Genomic DNA, 18,724 nt, shown 5'->3' on the forward strand with positions numbered 1-18,724 from the left:
CTCCCTGTGTAAATTTTAAATATTATAGAACAAAATAGAAAGCCTCAAGGTGGAATTCTGGCCCCCTCTTCCTCTTAGGACTATAAACCAGTCAGAAGCTATTTCAGAGATTAAGCTAGAAAATGTGTGCCTCTCCTTAGGACTTTTGCTGAGAAATAAAATTCGTCACTAGAGATAAAGGTAGATTTATGTCCAATGCCATCCTCATCAATCTCCCAGTATATTATTCCCGGTCTCCCTTCATTTGTGTAGTTGAATCAGGTATAACCAGAAACACTTGGTTTTCCCCCTCCCAGACTGTGAAAAAAATATATTTGGTGTTACAGACCTTTCTAACTCTGGAGTACACTCGAATATGATGGCAATTAAGAAAAAAAAAAATGCTCTTTGACAACTTTGCAGCTTCTGATTAAACCACACCAAGAGGCATGTTACAATGATAACAATGAAGCATTATGCCAATTATGTTAAATCCTGCTCTCCACTTAAGCTCATCATGACCTGTTTTAGTGTCCTGTAATTTATCCTTTGGAATGCTTACTCTCATCAATAAAGTGTTCAACTTAAAGAGGAGGAAAAAAAAAAAAAAAGCCACCAAAAGGAACAACCACCCCCCAAATGACTTCTAGAAAACAAGTATTTCTTAACTTTTTATTGACATTGGCAAATTAAAATAGAATAAATTAACAAGTATTTTTTCAAAAAAATGTTTTGTACAAAAATACTGTCAAAATTTCCTAAAAAGCTTTCAACACAGTAGTATCTTTTCATGTACTGAATATAACTATTAGCACAGTGTCAAAAATGTTGAAGACAGAAACAAAATAAAAATCTGTGAAATGTTTGCCACTGACGACATTCCACACCCTATTATTGTCTGTACATATGGGGGAGGGGGGACAGCCAACTTGAAAGTGAACAGTATGACTTTTCCTGATCCAGAACGGTTTGGCCCACATCTGTTTAATCTTCCAGTTTAGCATATTAAAAAAATTAGTCTGTACTCAAATGCATAGTTAAAAAAAATGAAGCGAGATGGCAGAGTTTGTGCAGTAATATCTGCCCTTCAAAGTTCATGCAACCAACTAATGCAATTTTTCCTCTCACTCGTAAATCTGAATGCAGTTCAGTCATTTGAAACCATCTACAAAATCCACAAGATTAAGCAGTTTGCCAAGATTAATATCTAACAGTTGAGCACTGGAGAAAGTGAGGAAATAAGGAGTAAACACAAACAACAAAAAAGACCAAGTTAGCTAGATTATTTCAACTACATAAGGGAGGTGAATGTCAAGGCTACAAAAACGAAACAAAAACAGAAAAAAAAAAAAAAAAAAGAGTGGCAGCAAATTTCTTTTAAACCAATTTGTACAAGTTTATAGTTTTACTTTGTCTCCAAGTTCTCAAACCTTTCAAGATCTGAAAAGCGAGATACTGTGTCTAAGGGAATGTTTTTTTAATTCACACCGAAGTTGGGGGTGGGGGCGGGGGTGTTTGATTTCTTCTGGCCGGGGTGGTTTCGAGCAAGTCAACAGCTTACTCTGCTGGGCTGCTGTTTGCACACGAAGTCCGTCATGAAATCAAACTCGTTCTGCCCCAGCCAGAGTTCGGGCAGCTCCTTGATGCGGTCCAAACCCATTTCTATCACTAAGGACATAAGCACTTCCTCGTCGATGAAATCAGTGTCTATGACATTGGGCGGCAGCATTGCAGCAGGGACGTGGGCCACGGAGGCGGGCATGTTGCCGCCGCTGCCGCCGCCGCTGCCGCCGCCGCCGTTGCCGCTGCCCGCGCCGCCGCCCGAGGTGCCGCCGGAGCCGCCCGGGGTGCTGCCGCAGCCGCCCGGGGTGCTGCCGCCGCCCGAGCCGCCGGGGGTGCTGCTGCCGCCGCTGTGCTTGGGGTTGCAATCTCGGAAGTGCTGGTTTGTCCCGTTCATCTGGTGGCCCGCAGCAGGGTGCAAATCCGGCATGTAGTGGTTGTGGGGGTAGGGGTGATGGTTGAAATACTGGTTGTTGAGCTTCTGCAGCTGCATGCTGGCCGGCAGGGAGCCTCCCTGGCTGGCCACCGGGGGGCCCATGAACTGGGAGTTGTTAAACCTGGCCGCGGGGGCCAGCGCGCTCGGGGGGTGCCCTCCGTTCACAGTCCCCGGCCCCATCGCGTGCCTGATGCCGCTCGTGGCGTTCATGCTGCCCGCGCCGTAGTGTATGTGCTCGCCCATCAGGGCGTTGAAGGCGTGCTGCGGCTGCTGCTGCTGGTGGTGATGGGGGCTCGGGAACTGCCCCATGCCCATGCGATGGGCAGGGTGGTGGTGCAGCCCGTTGGTGCCGTCGGGGAAGCGCCCGTGGTTCATGGCCATCATATGGTCTGCCATTTCCAGTCCTGGAAGCGAAAAGGGCAGGCGGTTAGCACCCGCGCCACACGTGCCGCCCACCACGGCGCACCCCGCTCTTCCGCGCCTCTGCCCCCCAGGCTGCCCGCACGCACGTCGGCTGCGCAACCCCTCGCCACTCGCTCTCCCCGGGATCCGGCCGGTAGCCTGTGCAGCCGGGCCCGCCGCGGCGGGGGACCTGCCACCCACCCCAGAGCCGGGCGCCGAACAAACAGCCCCTTCCCCGGCGCTCGGGCGGGCGGACCCGGGCCCACACCCCCCTCTGCTCCCCGAAGTCGCCTCATAAAGGAAGTGCCCCGTAGCCCCGCCGCGAACTTCAGGCATTAAATCAGCCCTCCTCATCCTGTTGTTGCACATCCTGTTGTTATTCCCCAGCTCCGCCTCGCGCTCTTCCTCCGGGCAAACCCAGCCCTCGGAGGACGGGGCTGGCAGGCGCCCCAGCCAGCGTCGCCCGCCGCGCTTACCTTCCGTCTTGGCGATTTCTGCTCCAAAGACCGAGGGCGGGATCGTCGGGTCCAGGACCGGCTCAGCAGCACATAGAGGGGGCCTTCCCGGTGTGCAGGGCGCTCGCTGTCGCGACGTCGGCACCGAGGTCCTGCAGCGGCCGCTGGGGCAGAATCGGAGCCGTTCCCTTTTATTTCCCCTCCGCTGCCCTCACAGCTCGGTAAGGCCGCCCGGCAGCTGCCAACAATGAGCTGTGTTTCTTAGGGCTTTGGCCACAGTTAATATAAGGGTTTCAGGAAGGGCGGAGCGAGAGCCTCCCGGGCGGGCGGCGGCAAAACGCGGACTGCGGAGCCCCGGGCACGCCGGACCGGGTGGGCGAGCCGCGTCCCCGCGGCCGGAGGCACGTGCGCAGAGGCTGCGGGCCCGGGCGCCGCCTCGCTGCCGCGGGGCTGTGCTTTCTTCCCGCCGCACGCACGGGGGGCCCCGCGCGGCTGTGCCCGGGGCAGGGAGGAAGTGCCCCTGGACGCCCCCCAGCCCCGGCGCAGCGCCTGCCCTGCGAGGAGCGAGGAGCGAGGACAACCGCACCGCTCCCCTCTGGTCGGATCCCCCGCCCCCAGCTCTCCCGCTCGGCTCTCCTAGCGATCTCAGGCGCCTTCTATGGGGAAAGGGGGGTTCGCTCAGCGCCCCATTCCTCCACAGTGCCCTTCTGCCTCCCCGGCTTTGCAACCCCCGCCCCCCCCCCCAAACACACGCACACACACACACACGCTCCCGGGTTGCAAAGAATGGCTGTGTTTTTCCGAGTGGGGTTTTAAATCCCCGGACACATAATGCCCCTTCCCCGAACGCACTTTCCCGGGCTGCGCCTTTGTGCTTTTACAGGGGCACTAGGTAAACCTGATCTAGATATTTCTGCGTGTATACGCGTTTCCCCCCCCCCCCCCCCCGCCCCACTCCTTTCAAGGACAGGAGCTGGGGGCGGGGAGCGGCAGCGGCTGCAGGTGGACGGAGCGCGTTCGCGGGCCCGGCCGCCTCGGCTCCCGCGCCGGGGAGTCCGGTCCGCGCTTTCGGGCCCGCTCGCCGCTCCCGGGGTACGTGTGCTTCTGCTAAGTTTGCGTTTGCAGCTCTTGGTAGCTTTGGCATCCGAGCTGAGGCGTCTCTGCTCTGTAAACAAACTCAGCGATCCTCGTCCCCAGATCCACCTTTTTGCACATACACAGTTTCTTGCTTCTGCTGTTGCCCTTGATCCGGGGGGTGGGGGTGTGTGCAAACTTGCACAGCCTCCCTCCGGGCTCTGCCTGACGATTTGGGGTTGATTTAGAAGCGAACGGGTTTGTAATTAAGAAATTCGAGGGCTGAGTAAAGCTGCTGTTGCTGGAAAAGGAAAACAAATAGATAACATGGTAATCGCTTTGTAAATAAAGTCGTTCTGGAGGTGGGCACGTAGCTGCACGTCCCGTATGGCACCGCGCGCGCACACACTGCTGGGACTCTTCCCTTTTCAGGGAAATTGTTCAGCGGGGCAATAGGCGATAATCGTAACCTTGCTTCCCAGGACGCGGCACAAGTAGCCCGGGCGTCCATTTGGCTCATTGACTTGCAAATAAAACCCCTTACGCCGGTCTGGGCTCCTACCCGGTCGGAGCTCTCCTGCTTTCTCACTTGGGGAAGCCGAGCTGTTTCCCCAACACCGTGGTGACGCTGCTCCGAGCTTTTATATTGCTCTTTATGTGGCAAAAGCGAGTTTAGCGCTCCGAATAAGGACTTCTGTTCAGAGTTGTTTCTTCATAACTCGATAGCCATTGAGGACTTCCTGCTGCGAAGAGCCAGTCCCCCGCCCTCCACTCCTCCTTTTCTCCCTTCGTGCTCACAAGACTTTTTTTAGGCCCTATTTTTTGAGGCTTGGAAATTCTGATACATTTACCCTTGCAGGAATTTTGCAAAAGAGAGCGAATCCTGATTACGTTAACCTCTTGCCCCTCTGTCTTCCTCTAGTTAGATTATATAGAGATATATGCCTAATATGCAAATATACTTTATTTAATAGATCTATATTTAAACATTGTTAATGTCTTCCTCTCTTTCTTTTTCCCAGCTCTTCAGCATTTATAACTGTGGGTGCAATTATTTCTTTTGTTATGTGTGTGTGTGCAGTAATTTTTAAACCTCAAAAATATTTACTTTTTGGAGACTCGTGCACAGGACACATTGCATTGTTGGTTGCAGTAATCCCCTCCTCTCCTGTCCACCCACCACTTTTACCTGTAGGTCAGGGACTTGAAGTTACAGAATCAGAGCCTGGGAATAAACTTCAAAGTGCCACTGCCTATCAAAAAATAAGCTCCAAAATACTGGTCAACCTTAGACTCGGAGGGATTGTTTACTTCCCTTCCTTCTACTGCAGTGTCTTGCGACACAAGGACCAGCTCTTGAGTGTCTAATCTAAATTTTTCTTGCAACCATTAAGGAAAGGTGCAGTTCCATCCAACTCCACTGGTTCCACATGCTATTGGGAAATCTCTGGAAAGGTCACCTCCCCGTCCCCCACCTCCTTAAAGGGAAAAAAAAAAATTTAGTTCTGGGACCAGCTGGTTAAAACACGGCATGTTCTGTTCATTTATTCATCTGTCCAGTGAATGTTTCCCAAGAGCCAGGCACTTTCCTAGTGCCCAGAGAAACAACCAATAAAGGAACTCATGTTCAAAAAGAGGAGATGGACAAACAGGCCTTGGGCCACTGTAATGAATGCAACAACAGCATTCCACACACAGACTTCTGAAAATACACAGGAGGGACAATCTAACCTGCCTTAGGGGCCTTCAGAAGGCTTCCTTGTGTAGGTGGTAACTAAACTGAGGCCCCAGTCCAAGTTAGGCCACCAGAGCAGGGGGCAGAGATAAGAGAAGCAAGGTTGGAGAGGCAAATCCGGCCGGACCATGTTGTCTTTGGTTCCCGAGGTGAGAAACTTGGATTGTATCCTACAAAGAGAAGCAGGTGAAGGTTTGTGAACCAGAGAGATGATCACATTTTCATTTTAGAGAGATCAGAACAGAACTGTGTAGAATGGATTGGAAAGTAAGCCTGGAAGCAAGGTATCCGGTTAAGGGGTGGTTATAGTCATCTAGGAGTACCCAGAGGCCCATGTAAAGATAAACCCCTTCTGAACGAGGCAAGGCAGTGGTCTACGTGTGACCTTCACAGCAATAGACAGCTACGAACTTCGTATACACCACTGAGGCTTAAAGAACAGGAATTTATTGTCACAGTTCTGGAGGCTAGAATTCCGATTTCAAGGTGTGGGTAGGGCTGGTTCTGAGGGCTATGTGGTTCTGAGGCCTATGAGTAGATTCTGAGGGAGAATCTACTCCATTTCTGTCTCCCAGAGTTGGTCATTCGCTGGCCATCTTTGGTGTTCCTTTGCTTGTACCTGCGTCACCCCGTCTCTGCCTTTATCTCCACCTGGTGTTTTCCTATGTGCCTATCTCTGTATAAAATTTCCCTTTTTATAAGGACAGCAGTTATATTGGATTAGGGCCTAGCCTGGTGACCTCTCTTTAACTCGATTACTTCTACTTAGACCCTATCTCTAGATAAGGTCACACTCAGAGGTACTCGGGGTTAGGATTCCAGCATATCTTTTTTTTTGGAGTGACCCAATTCAACCTGTAACAGTAGAGGAGGAGTTGAATAACACAAGACCCCTGCCACTGTGGGGGGGAAAAAAAAAGATGTTTCCTGGAACTCTCTTCCCAGATATCCTGCCAACCTACATTCATTCCTTCATGTTTCTGTTCAGTCGCTACCTCAGTGAGGTCTTTTTGACTGTCCTACCCAAATAGCAATATCCCCGTTTGCTTTCTTACACTGTTCCATTTTTCCTTTTAGCATTTGTCCCCACATGATGTGCTGCATATTGAATTTTTTGCTGTCTCTCCCCCTCCTAAAACGGCAGCCCCAGAAGAGTGAAGACCTTGCCTGTTTGTTCATTCAGTGTCTAAAATAAGTCCTAGCATGATTAGTCTTTTCCTAAATAGATGAAGGAAGGAAGGAAGGAAGGAAGGAAGGAAGGAAGGAAGGAAGGAAGGAAGGAAGGAAGGAAATATATCAGAGATATTGAGGAAAACTAAATGAAGGATTTTTTTTTAAGATTTATTTATTCATGAGAGACACACACAGAAAGAGAGAGAGAGAGAGAGAGGCAGAGACCCAGGCAGAGGAAGAAGCAGGCTCCTCTGAGGGAGCCCAGTGAAGGACTCAATCCCAGATCCTGAGATCACAACCTGAGCCGAAGGCAGCCACCCAACTGCTGAGCCACCCAGGGGTCCCAATGAAGGATTTTATTTTTAAGATTCTATTTATTTATTCATGAGAGACAGAGAGAGGCAGACACAGGCAGAGGGAGAAGTAGGCTCCCTGTAGGGAGCCCAATACGGGATTCCATACTCAGGTCGTGATGACCTGAGCCAAAGGCAGGTGCTCAACCACTGAGTCACCCAGGTGCCCCCTAAATTAAGGATTTATGAGGGGGAATGTCAGAGAAGATTTTCTGGTGAAGGTTACTCTCAAGGCTGAAGGGAGAAGAATCTAGTGGAAAGAACAGCAGGGTACCAGCAGGGTACCACTGTCTGCCTGTGGCCTATCATGCACTTGAGCAACACTGTGATCTCTTTGGGAAGACAGCTCATCTGGGGGTCACTGACTATTGAGGTATGGAAGTAGGCCCCTATTGGTGTGAATTTTGGATCGAAGCAGAGCTTTTGTGAGGTAAGCTTTGGGCTTCAGGAAACCTTGAGTCGAGGAAAGTCTAAGTGACTAAAGGACCCAGCTCCAAGACCTCCGTGGAAGAGTTTATACATGGTGCTGGTGGAGTAGGGGTGGGGCTGGGGGAGAAGGTGGAGTCTAGTACTAGATTTTGTACTTTACATAAATGACCACCTTCTCAGAGCAATTAGGGAAAAGGGGAGAGAAACAGACAGACATATCTTTTTTATTACACTTATTTATTATTTATAATCTCCCCTCCCCTCCCCCAGATCTTAGCTGGTGAGAAAAATGCTACTGTCATCTTATTCCACCATTCGTGTGAACACCGTAATAAGGCAGGGTCATCTATCTGAGCATGAGGTGTGGTGACAGTCCCTATTTCTGCCTTTTCCCTCTTCCACTTCTGTTCTCCCTCATTTGCAGTGTCTGTGGTAGAAAATCCAATATTTTATTGGTCTGTCGCATAATTTGGGTTAGGACCTGTCACTGGATCCATAGTTCTTGATCCAGACTATGGATGGACTTTAGCGTCAGGGTGAGGACTCCTGGTTAATAAGGATTTGGAAGCCCTATATGCAACCTTGTATTTCTGCAAGTTGAATAAATAATGTCTTACATGATGTGCTTCAGTAAAAATGATATTCATATCAGTTTTAAACCTGTAGATATGGTTCTATGTAATAAAATACAAATTCACTTGAAGTCATCACTAAATTCATAATAGGTTTTTTCTGTCTTTATGTATTTTCTCACTCAATAGAAGAAATACACTAGTTACCGGGGGAGAGGGAGCAGGCACTCAGATGTTTTGATTAAAAGGGATCCTTAGAGGCCCCTGAGTGGCTCAATCAGTTAAATGTCTGCCTTCAGCTCAGGTCATGATCCCAGGGTCCTGGGATTGAGCCTTGCATTGGGCTCCCTGCTTCCGTGGGGAAACTGCTTCTCCCTCTCCATGCCACTCCCCCGCTTGTGCTTGCTTGCTCTCTGTGTCAAATAAATAGATGAAATCTTTTTAAAAATTTAAAAAAAATAAAAAGAGATCTTTAAACTTGATGAAGTTGATACAACTTACCTGAGAAGTTGTTTAAAATAAAGATTCTAGGACATTCTCTCTAGAACTCCTGATTCAGCACATTAGGAGTGGGGCCTGACGATCTATATTTTTTGAAAAGCTTCTTTTTTGAAAAGTTAGTTCTGATGTTTAGACAGGTTTACAAACCACCGACCTTATCCTCAGGTGTAGCATGAGTGTAGCTTATACTTGTAAAATTCTGTCCCCTTCCCCAATTGCCATCCTCTTGCCTTGCCTCCCATTATTGGAATTTTCCTGATCTTTGAAGGAGATTCTGCTCAGGTGATGTCTCCTGTTTCCAGCCTCAATCCCCCAATGGAAAAAATTCTGGCTTCCTTGTTGCTTTCAGGGCACTTTGCTCAGATCTTCCCTTAGAACTTGTTCTGGCTTGAGTCATGTGTGTTTTTGCCCTCCTGTAGCCTTCTCTGTAATGGCAGAGCTTCCTTGGTGAGCCCCAAGGAGCTGTACAATGTCATGCATAGAATAGCTTGTATTAGTCTGCTTGAGATGCTGTAACACACCACCACACATACTGGGTGGTTTCACCAACAGACATTTATTTGCTCACAGTTCTGGAGTTCTATAGGCTGGAAGTTTAAGATCAAGGTGTCAGTAGATTTGCTTTCATGTGAGGCCTCTCTCCTCGGCTTGGAGATGATCACCTTCTTGCTGCTCTATACATGGTCATTCCTCCACTTATCTCTGTGCTGAAGCCCCAGCTGTCTCTTTGATTAGGACCTACGCAAATGGCCCAGTTGTACTTCAGTCAGTTCTTTGAAGACCATATATCCAAATATAGTTACATTCTGAGATACTGGGGGAAAAGGCTTCAACATATGAATTTCATGGGATGCAATTCATCCCATAACACATATCGCATGTAGATTCTTTTTAGATAATTGACATTTGATTAGTCTACAGCTCCAACAATAAACTAGGCAACATTCACATTGGTTATGAAATTGGGTGAAGTCTGCTGGAAGGCAGAAGAGAACTTCAGTGACCTTAACTAATTAGGGAAATGCTCCATTAAAAACAGAATTATATTCAATAGGAAATACTTCAAAGGGCCCATGAGGACAATAACAAATTACATGAGTATTAGGTGGGATATTATTTGACTAGCTATAACAAGTTTAGCAAAAAAGAAAAAAAAAAAAAAAGAAAAAGAAAAAAAAAGAGAGAAAGAAAGACAAAACAGAAAAAAGGAAAAACAAAACAAAACAAAAAACAAGTGTGGGTCCCAACTGAGCTGTTGGTTGAATGGGAGGCAACCATGGAATGTCATTATTAAAAAGGAAACAACTTGGAGTGTGTTGGGAGTAAGAAGATCACATGATAGAGCTGGAAGTAATCCTTTTTCTACACTTGGCTCTTCTCAGAGATTGTGGTTGGTTTGTAACCTTACATTTTAATAAAGAATTACAGAGGCTAAAGAAGGTTCGTTTAAAAAAAAGAGGGGGAATGTATTTTAAAGGGATGGGAAATGGGACTTATAATGGCCTTTTAATCTGGAGAAGAAAAGCTGACAGGTGACTTAATACATATGTTCTGGTGTACATATAGGGAAACTAATATGGTGGATCCTTTCCAGATGTTTTCCTTTTCCACTGAGACAAAGAAAAAAGAAAAGCATTTTGAAAAGAGAGCTTTAGATCAGTGGTTTTCAGATTGTGTTCTGCAGACCTGGAGTGGTCTCAGCTTCACTTTTACGTGCTTTATATATTAAGGATTTTTTGTTTGAATTTGTTTTAAAACATTGTTCTGATATTACACAGTTATGAAAACTAAAGCTTGAGATAATACAAAAATCATAGCATTCTAATTCTAGAGGGACTTTAAAGAGAACCTTTTCCAAACCCCTTCATTTTCTAAATGAGAAATCTAAGGTCCTGAGAGGTTAAGTGACTTGCCCGTAAAAGACTTCCTTAATATCAGGATTTTAAAACACTAGAGCAGATTATCAGAGGGAAGTAAGTCTTTATGAAGACTTCAGTGAAATAGGATAAGAGATGTGTTGAATGGCTTAAATCAGCATTTCTCAACTGGCACTTGGTATTATAGGTGGGTGCATTGTAAAAGCAGTAACAGAATCTGTATCAGTTTCTACTTTTTAAAAAGTGGGAAATAAAATGATTTAAAAGTGTTTTTGCAGTTCAAAATGGGAGTTTAAGTCTATGAGTGTATGCTGAGTGAGCATACCGAGCTCATAGACATCCCACATCTGATGAGCAGGCACTTAACTGATTTTCTCTCTAGCTTAATACCCCCATCAGAGGGATGACTTTTACTGTTGTACAACTTTGAGTTGCTTTAATTCTTATTCACGTAGGGATTGTTCCCCTTTTTTCTTTTATACTTTTAAAATTAAATTCAAGTTAGTTAACATACAGTGTATTATTAGTCTCAGAGGTAGAATTTAGTGATTCATCCGTTGCACATAACACCCAGTGCTTATTCCATCATGTGCTCTCCTTAATGTCCATCACACAATCACCCCATCCCTCCACACACCTCCCCTCCAGCAGCCTTCAGTTTGTTCCCTATAGTCAAGAGTCTCTTATGATTTGCCTCTCTCTGTTTTGTGTGTGTGTGTAAGATTTTATTTATTTATTCATGAGAGACACGGAGAGAGAAGCAGAGACATAGGCGGAGGGAAAAGCAGGCTCCCTGCGTAGAGCCCCATGTGGGACTCCATCCAAGAGCCCCGGGGATCATGATCTGAGCCAAAGGCAAACACTCAACCACTGAGCCACCCAGATGTCCCTCTCTCTGTGTTTTTATTTTATTTTATTTTATTTATTTTATTTTATTTTATTATTTTTACTTTGGGGATTTTTTTTTTTTAAGATAGAAGAGAAATGGCCCTGAATAAAATAAATCAATGAGAAATAGATTTGTGGTAATTTTTCTACCTATGACTTAGGATGATGCTCACCCCATGCAGAGGTTATACTCTTATAATGAAAATTCTTATGTAGCACTAATACGTAACTCTAGAACTCAAAACTCAGAGGGCAAAGAGAAAACAGTTGGCCTTTAATTTATTAGAAATAAAGATTCAACCGCTACATATAACAATAGTAGAGGTGTGTTTACAAATAAGAGCCTCAAACTCTTTTCATCTTATCTCATTAATTACAAACAAAACAAATTCTTTTTAGAAACCCCAGTTGGTTTTTAAGTACAAAGTACAAGAACTAAAAAGCACTAAGAAGTGAAAGTATTTTGTGTCATTTTCTGATGTTATTGTATGCAGTTGATGCTTTTCCTTAATAATTGATTCTTAAAAAAAAAAAAGATTTATTTGTTTATTTCAGAGAAAGAGAGCATGAGTGGGAGGGGCAGCGAGACAGAATCTCAAGCAAAATCCACACTGAGCAGGGAGCCCAAAGTGGGGCTTGATCTCACAACCCATGAGATCACAGCTTGAGCTGGAGCCAAGAGTGGAAATCTTACCCAACTGCACCACCCAGGTGCCCCTCCTTAATAATTGATTCTATAGAAATCATGCAATAGAAGTCTACAACATAAGACAAAAATATTTTGTTTTTATATTTTTCTGTAGCAAATATTATTAAAGATTGGCTTAAAATAAATGCCACAAAATATAGTTCAATAATATATTTATTTAAAACATAACAGTTTCTATGAACTCTCTTCTTTTTATGTAGCATACAAAAAAATTCTAAATGACTAAAGAATGCCTAAGTAGCTCATGAAATAATAGAGAAGGAAACTCACAGGACAGAAATATTGAAAAAAAAAATGCTGGTTTAAAATAATGTTTCTCAAAAGTAATATATGGACATCTTTCAAGAGAAAAACCTCTCTAAGGCTTTCAATGCTTACTTAAATAATTTTTATTAGATTTCTTAAGTATGTAAAAATAGAAAACAATATGTGATATACTTGTGTTTATAGCTCCTTTACAACTGTAAGACTAAAACTCATTTACATGCTAAACAAAAAATAAAACTGGAGCACCAGTAAAAATTAAAATCAACAGCATTTCACGGCAGATTTTGTCAAAATCAAATTGTTGCTTTTAATGTGAATCTAGCAACAAGAATACATTTTTATTCTATCAAGTTTGATTCTCTAATGGATAGCATGCTGTGCAGTGAAATTCTCTATTTGAACCATTGCAAAAACTTGTATGGACTGCACCATGACTTCACTTGGTTTCCACATGGTATGAACGTATCACTTACATTTTAAAATCACCTCTATTCTTTTCTTTTTAGTGTTTAATGTTTGAAGTAATATGGCTTGACACCACACAGTTGTAACCACAAATCCAAATTTGAAAGATAGTCATTTGGATGATGCACAATATGCCTGTAATAACTCATTAAAAATTACCAATAAAATGAAAGCATAAAATTAAAGAGTACTTGAAGAGGAAAAGAGACCCCCCCAATACTTTAAATAGTATGAAGGGTTCATGAACTCCAGTTGCAAAAACAAACAAACAAACAAACAAACAAAAAACTGGTTTTAATGGTATCCAGCTTTAATATCAAAAGTACCTTGGATCATATAATTATTGATTATAATAAATAATTTGAGTCAGTGGTTGAAGCAGGGGAGGGAATGGAGAGTTTAAACTACTGGGATGTCTGAATGTTATCCATTTTCTTTTAAAAATATAGATTTCTTTAAGAAACAAGTTTGGTGAGGATATGTAGAGAAAAGAACCCTCCCGCACCGTTGGTGAGAATGTGAACTCATGCAGCCACTGTGGAAGATGGTATGAAGGTTCCTTAAAAAATTAAAATTAGAACTACCCTATGATCCAGTAAGTGCACTACTGGGTATTTACCCAAAGAATATGAAACACTACTTTGTTTTTTTTTTTTTTTTTAATTTTTCTTTTTTTTTCTCTTTTTTTTTTAAATTTTTATTTATTTATGATAGTCACAGAGAGAGAGAGAGAGAGAGAGGTGCAGAGACACAGGCAGAGGGAGAAGCAGGCTCCATGCACCGGGAGCCCGATGTGGGATTCGATCCCGGGTCTCCAGGATCGCGCCCTGGGCCAAAGGCAGGCGCCAAACCGCTGCGCCACCCAGGGGTCCCTGAAACACTACTTTGAAGAGATATATACACCCCTATATTTGATGCAGCATTATTTATAATAGCCAAATTACTGGAGCAGCCCAAGTGCCCTTTGATAGGTGAGTGGAGTGGATAAAGAAGATTGGGGGAGACATATATATATATAATTATATAATTAAGTCCTGGAAAAGAACTATATCTTGCCATTTGCAACAACATAGATGGACCTAACATTACTTTGTATATAATGTTACACAAAATAAACCAGTCAAAGACAAATACCATATGATTTCACTTATAATTTAAATGGAATTTAAGAAACAAATGAACAAATGAAAAAGAGAGAGAGACAAACCAAAAAGACAAACTTTTAACCATAGAAAACAAATAGATGGTTACCAGAGGGGAGGTGGACAAGATGGGTGAAATAGGTGAAGGATATTAAGAGTATGGTTACTATAATGAACACTGAGTAATGTTGAATTGTTGAATCACTATATTGTAACATTGTATGTTAATTACACTGGAATTTTTAAAAAATACAGATTTCTTTACTATATCAAATAAATACATGACCCTAGAGTTGTCTGTGAGTTCAATCTTTTGCTTGTTGGTTCATTAGTTCCTTCTTCCATTCATTCAAATGCCTGTCTAATAACTAGATAAGAACGGTTTGTATTAGTGTGTCAATTATTTGTATTTTAAGTAGTATTTTTGGGGTGCTTTTAAGTACTTTAGTTCTTTAAGTACTGTAAACAATCTTTACACCATCAATTTGTAGTGAGCAAGGGATTTCTAAGCTAATTTGCTATGTGGCCTAGTTTCTGGAATTGGTATATTGAGGCACCAGAGAAGCACCCTCAGAACTTTGAGAGTAGATAATCTTCTGGAAGTGAAATAAAGGAGTATGAACATGTACAAGATAAGATCAGCATCTTCATCAGGAAAGCCCCAGCTTCGTAGGCCTGCTAGGTATCTTGAGAGTTAGTTGCAATGGGAATTCCAGGCACTAGAAGGGCATATTCCTGTTGTAAATTAAGAAGCCATACTTCATCTGTCTCTTCTGGTCTGATGAATGTAGGATCTGGTACAGCTCCAGATGGACAGACCAGCTAAGCTGAAAACCAGTCTTTGGTGTCATCACCAAAGAAAAAGATACCGGTGCTGTGGCTGATCCTCTGGCCTTCCTCCTTTCCTCTTATCTGAATTATAACTATAATGGGTCTGTTGAAATAATTTGAAATTCTGAAGTGTCAGAATCCTACTTCCTGATCTTTTATAATGCCTTGCTATTCTCCCCCAACACCCCCACCCCCCGCCCACCGCCCAGCCCACCATTATTGGTCCTATTATGTATAATGCCTTGTGATTTTCTTTCATGGGCCTTCTCACAAAGGTGGAGTTATACATTTATTTTGTGACTTTTTGATTACTGTCCCCATGACGGCAGGGACCTTACTTCTATTTTATCCCAGTGCCACAACATTGTATCCTCAGTGAAAAAGCAGAACCTGGGGCACAGTGGGTGATCACAAACTCAAAAATTCTATTTCCTTTCACCCTTACAGTTAAGCGATTGAGATTTAATTTAAAACCTCCTTTAAAAAAGAAATTGAAAATGTTTTCCAGTTTTCTAGTTGACTACTTTGTGGACCTTCTCAAAGTTTTCTCCATAATTGCTAATCTATGCTAAATAATTTAGAAGGCTCTTTATAAAATTACTATTTTGTTGTCAAAATGTTTTTAGTCCTTGTGTTCACCATCTTTTCAAGATTCCAAACTCCACCCCCCACCCTGAATTTAAGTTCTCCTCTCTAGGCCACTGATCCTGGATTTTTTATTGGCTTTATGGGTCTTTCATGGTATCATCAGGTGGAAGAGAATTCTGAGCAGGAATCAGTTCTCTGCCTAGAGAGGAGGGCTCCTCATTCCTGTTTCTTTCTATGTTTGAGAGGATATTATAAAAGTGGATTCCAGAGAAGATGAACCAGCATGCAGTATGTTTAGGTAATCCCATGTTACCTGGTGCAGTAGTAGGGCACAGTGATGCTTTCTAGGAAGTAGTCATTTAGGTAGAAGTTCCCAAGCATCATAACACAAACAAGGAGTGATTTCCATGGTCTTTTTTGCTTAGCAGGGAGCCTCCTTAAAAGGGAGGTAGAAGAAAAACTACAGACATAAGGAAGAAGCCCAGAGTTCATGAGGCTGGGTGAGCTCTGCTTTGTGAGATCTGAGGCGATTAGATACAAGCTGCAAGACTGGAACCACAAAGTGAAACTCAGGTCTGACAGAACGGTTTTCCTACGTGTCACCCCCTTACTGCCACTGCCACTGCCACCACCACAACCTTCTTTAGCCTGGGAACCATAACTTATTTTTCACTGTGTCCTGATTTTTGGCACAGTGAGAATTCAGAGCAAGCTTTGCATGATCCTCAAGCCCATTCCCTTTTTACTAGGCTGAAGGATATTAGTCCAGGGGAGGAGAGATTTTGGTAAGTAAAACTACTCTCAGGAAGTAAAAATGGCTTCACTCATAGATCAGAAACTATTTTATTTGAAGTATAGGCCTAAATTCAGTATAGGGTAGAAACTATGTTCAGATATATATTATTTTGATAGACAGCAGACTGGATAAATTGGATTAACAAAATTCTTTAGGAAGAGACTCTTACATTACTAATTATGCTCAGAAGCTCCAGAAGTTGATTGAATTATGGGTCTGTGTCCAATCTGTTATTCTCTGGTCATCACTGCTGGTTCTGTTAGACCCCCTCTTTGCCACCAAGAGTGTACAACTGAATCATAATGGTAATGATTCAACTTGATGTAGCTGTGCTTCTAAAATTGAAAGAGCCTAGGCAGCTAGAGCCAGAAAGTTTTTAGTTTTCTTTAAATGCATCAAGTTACCAACATTTTCAAAAATCTTTACCCTAGTGTCTATCAATGAATGAATGAAGATGTGGTATACCTACATATACATTAGAAATTTGAGGGCATTATGCTAAGTGAAACAAGTCAGACAGAGAAGGAAATACAATGTATGTATGATCTTGCCTAAATGTGAGATCTAAACAAGACAAGACTCAAAACAAAACAAACCCGAACTCATAGATACAGAGAACAGACTGGGGGTTGCCAGAGGTGGGGGATGGGGCAGGGGTGGAGGGTGGGTGAAATAGGAGAAGATAGTCAAAAGTCACAAACTTCTAGTTAAAAAATAATAATAAATCCTGGGGTTACAATGTACAGAATGGCAACTGTGGTTAATAATACTATACTGTATATTTGAAAATTGCTAAAAAAAGGGGGGGCCTGGGTGCCTCAGTTTGTTAAGTGTCTGCCTTCAGCTCAGGTCATGATCTCCAGCTCCTGGGTTGGAGCCCCTGCATCAAGCACCCTGCTCAGTGGGGAGCCTGCTTCTCCCTCTTCTTCTGTTGCTCCCCCTGCTTGTGCTTTCTCTCTCTGTGTGTCGAATAAATAAATAAAATCTTAAAAAAGAAAGGAAGTTACTAAAAACATAAATCTTAAAAGTTCTCATCAGAAGAAAAAAATTTGTAACTGCATGTGTTTATGAATGTTAACGAGACTTACTGTGGTGATCATTTTGCAATGTATACATATATCAAATCACTATGCTGTACACCTGAAACTAATGTGATGTTATATGTCAGTAAAAAATGTTTTATCTTAGTAAAAAAACAAAAACAAAACCAAAAACAAAACCTTGACTAGTTTATCTAGTAATCAGTGCACAAAGTGCGACTATAAAATAAGGGGAAACTTTTCACAAGCCACATGCAGAAATGTGCTTGATTCTTACCACAGCTTGAATGCCAATAATGGAACTTTTGAAGTAAACTCATAAGGTCATGGAATCACAGGAAGCTGCAGATGGGAGGGCCCATAAAAACCATCTAGTCCAACCCTTTACATCTAGAGATTATAGAAATCGTGACTAAGGGAGGTGGACTTTCCCACAGACACAGAGGGACTCAAGAGCCAGAAAGAGGTGCACGAGACCATATGAGCTGTCTTCTGGAATCTGTGCCCTGCCATGTATGCCTTGCTGATAAACATGAAGAAAACAACTGGCACTAGAGGAAACCTACATACAGCTGAACACTTCCCTCACATACAAACCAAAGGCTGCCATTGTGAGACCACCAGTATTCTTAGCTCTCAGAAATCTTTAGAAAGCCAAATCACTATCAGAACTTGAGCCAGCACATGCATGTAGGTCACACTGGTGGCTAGGAATAGCCTCTGAGGCAGAGGAAACACCAGGGACCCCTGTTCAGACAAAGATGTAGAATTAGCCCATTGATAACATCTTGATATTCTGCTTTCAGATTATTTTATGGGAGCCATTTGCAGTAGGCAGAAGCACTGGTTTGGAAAATACTGGCAGGCAAACATAGTGCTCTAGAAGATGGAAATAATGGTCTATACCTGGGCCTCTAGAACACCTGGAGGTAAGGTGACAGTTCTGACTCAGGTCAAGACTGCTCAGTGGACAAATAGAATCTGAAAAAGAGAAGTGCCCAATATGGATTATATTGACAAGTTAAACAAGCAATTCTCTCAACTCAATTGTGTCCCTTTATCAGTGCCAGAGAGACCACTTGATCATTGTTCTTTTCAAACTCCCCTGTTTATTACAACATTCTTTTAATTTTTAGAACAAAGAGTGAGGTAAGGGATAACTGGAATTTTGAAGTATAACTAGACAATGAAAATGAGTGAAACTAGGAAGGACTATGTATATTGTGTAAGATTAACTATCTAGAGAAATACCCCAAGAGATTATTTATACACATTTGGCTGGGGAGAATAGGATCACCCACATCTATCTAGTCAATGTTGACCAGGCTATGAATCTCAGGGAAGCACTCTCAGAACAATAGAGCAGTGATACAACTTTGGAAAAGCCAACAAGTAACATAAATGATTAGAATCAACTATGAAACCTGTGGTCTAATAAGTTGTCTGAAGGTG

At 43.2% G+C, this 18,724-nt stretch overlaps 1 protein-coding gene across 1 annotated transcript; it reads right to left on the reverse strand.

Moving 5' to 3' along the window:
* Positions 1-637: 637 nt before the first annotated feature.
* On the reverse strand, positions 638-3,109 carry CITED2 (Cbp/p300 interacting transactivator with Glu/Asp rich carboxy-terminal domain 2). Its single transcript, XM_038525583.1, has 2 exons — positions 2,854-3,109; positions 638-2,379 (listed from the first exon to the last, which is right to left on the reverse strand). The coding sequence occupies exon 2, from the start codon at positions 2,369-2,371 to the stop codon at positions 1,529-1,531; it is 843 nt and encodes a 280-aa protein (XP_038381511.1). The 5' UTR covers positions 2,372-2,379; positions 2,854-3,109; the 3' UTR covers positions 638-1,528.
* Between the last annotated feature and the right edge of the window lie 15,615 nt (positions 3,110-18,724).

This window comes from Canis lupus, chromosome 1 (assembly GCF_011100685.1).
Source record: "Canis lupus familiaris isolate Mischka breed German Shepherd chromosome 1, alternate assembly UU_Cfam_GSD_1.0, whole genome shotgun sequence".
Lineage (NCBI taxonomy): Eukaryota > Metazoa > Chordata > Mammalia > Carnivora > Canidae > Canis > Canis lupus.

What these genes read in the sequence shown, in the direction of transcription:
- CITED2 (XM_038525583.1), bottom strand. Translation starts at nt 2,371, where the DNA reads ATGGCAGACCATATGATGGCCATGAACCACGGGCGCTTCCCCGACGGC.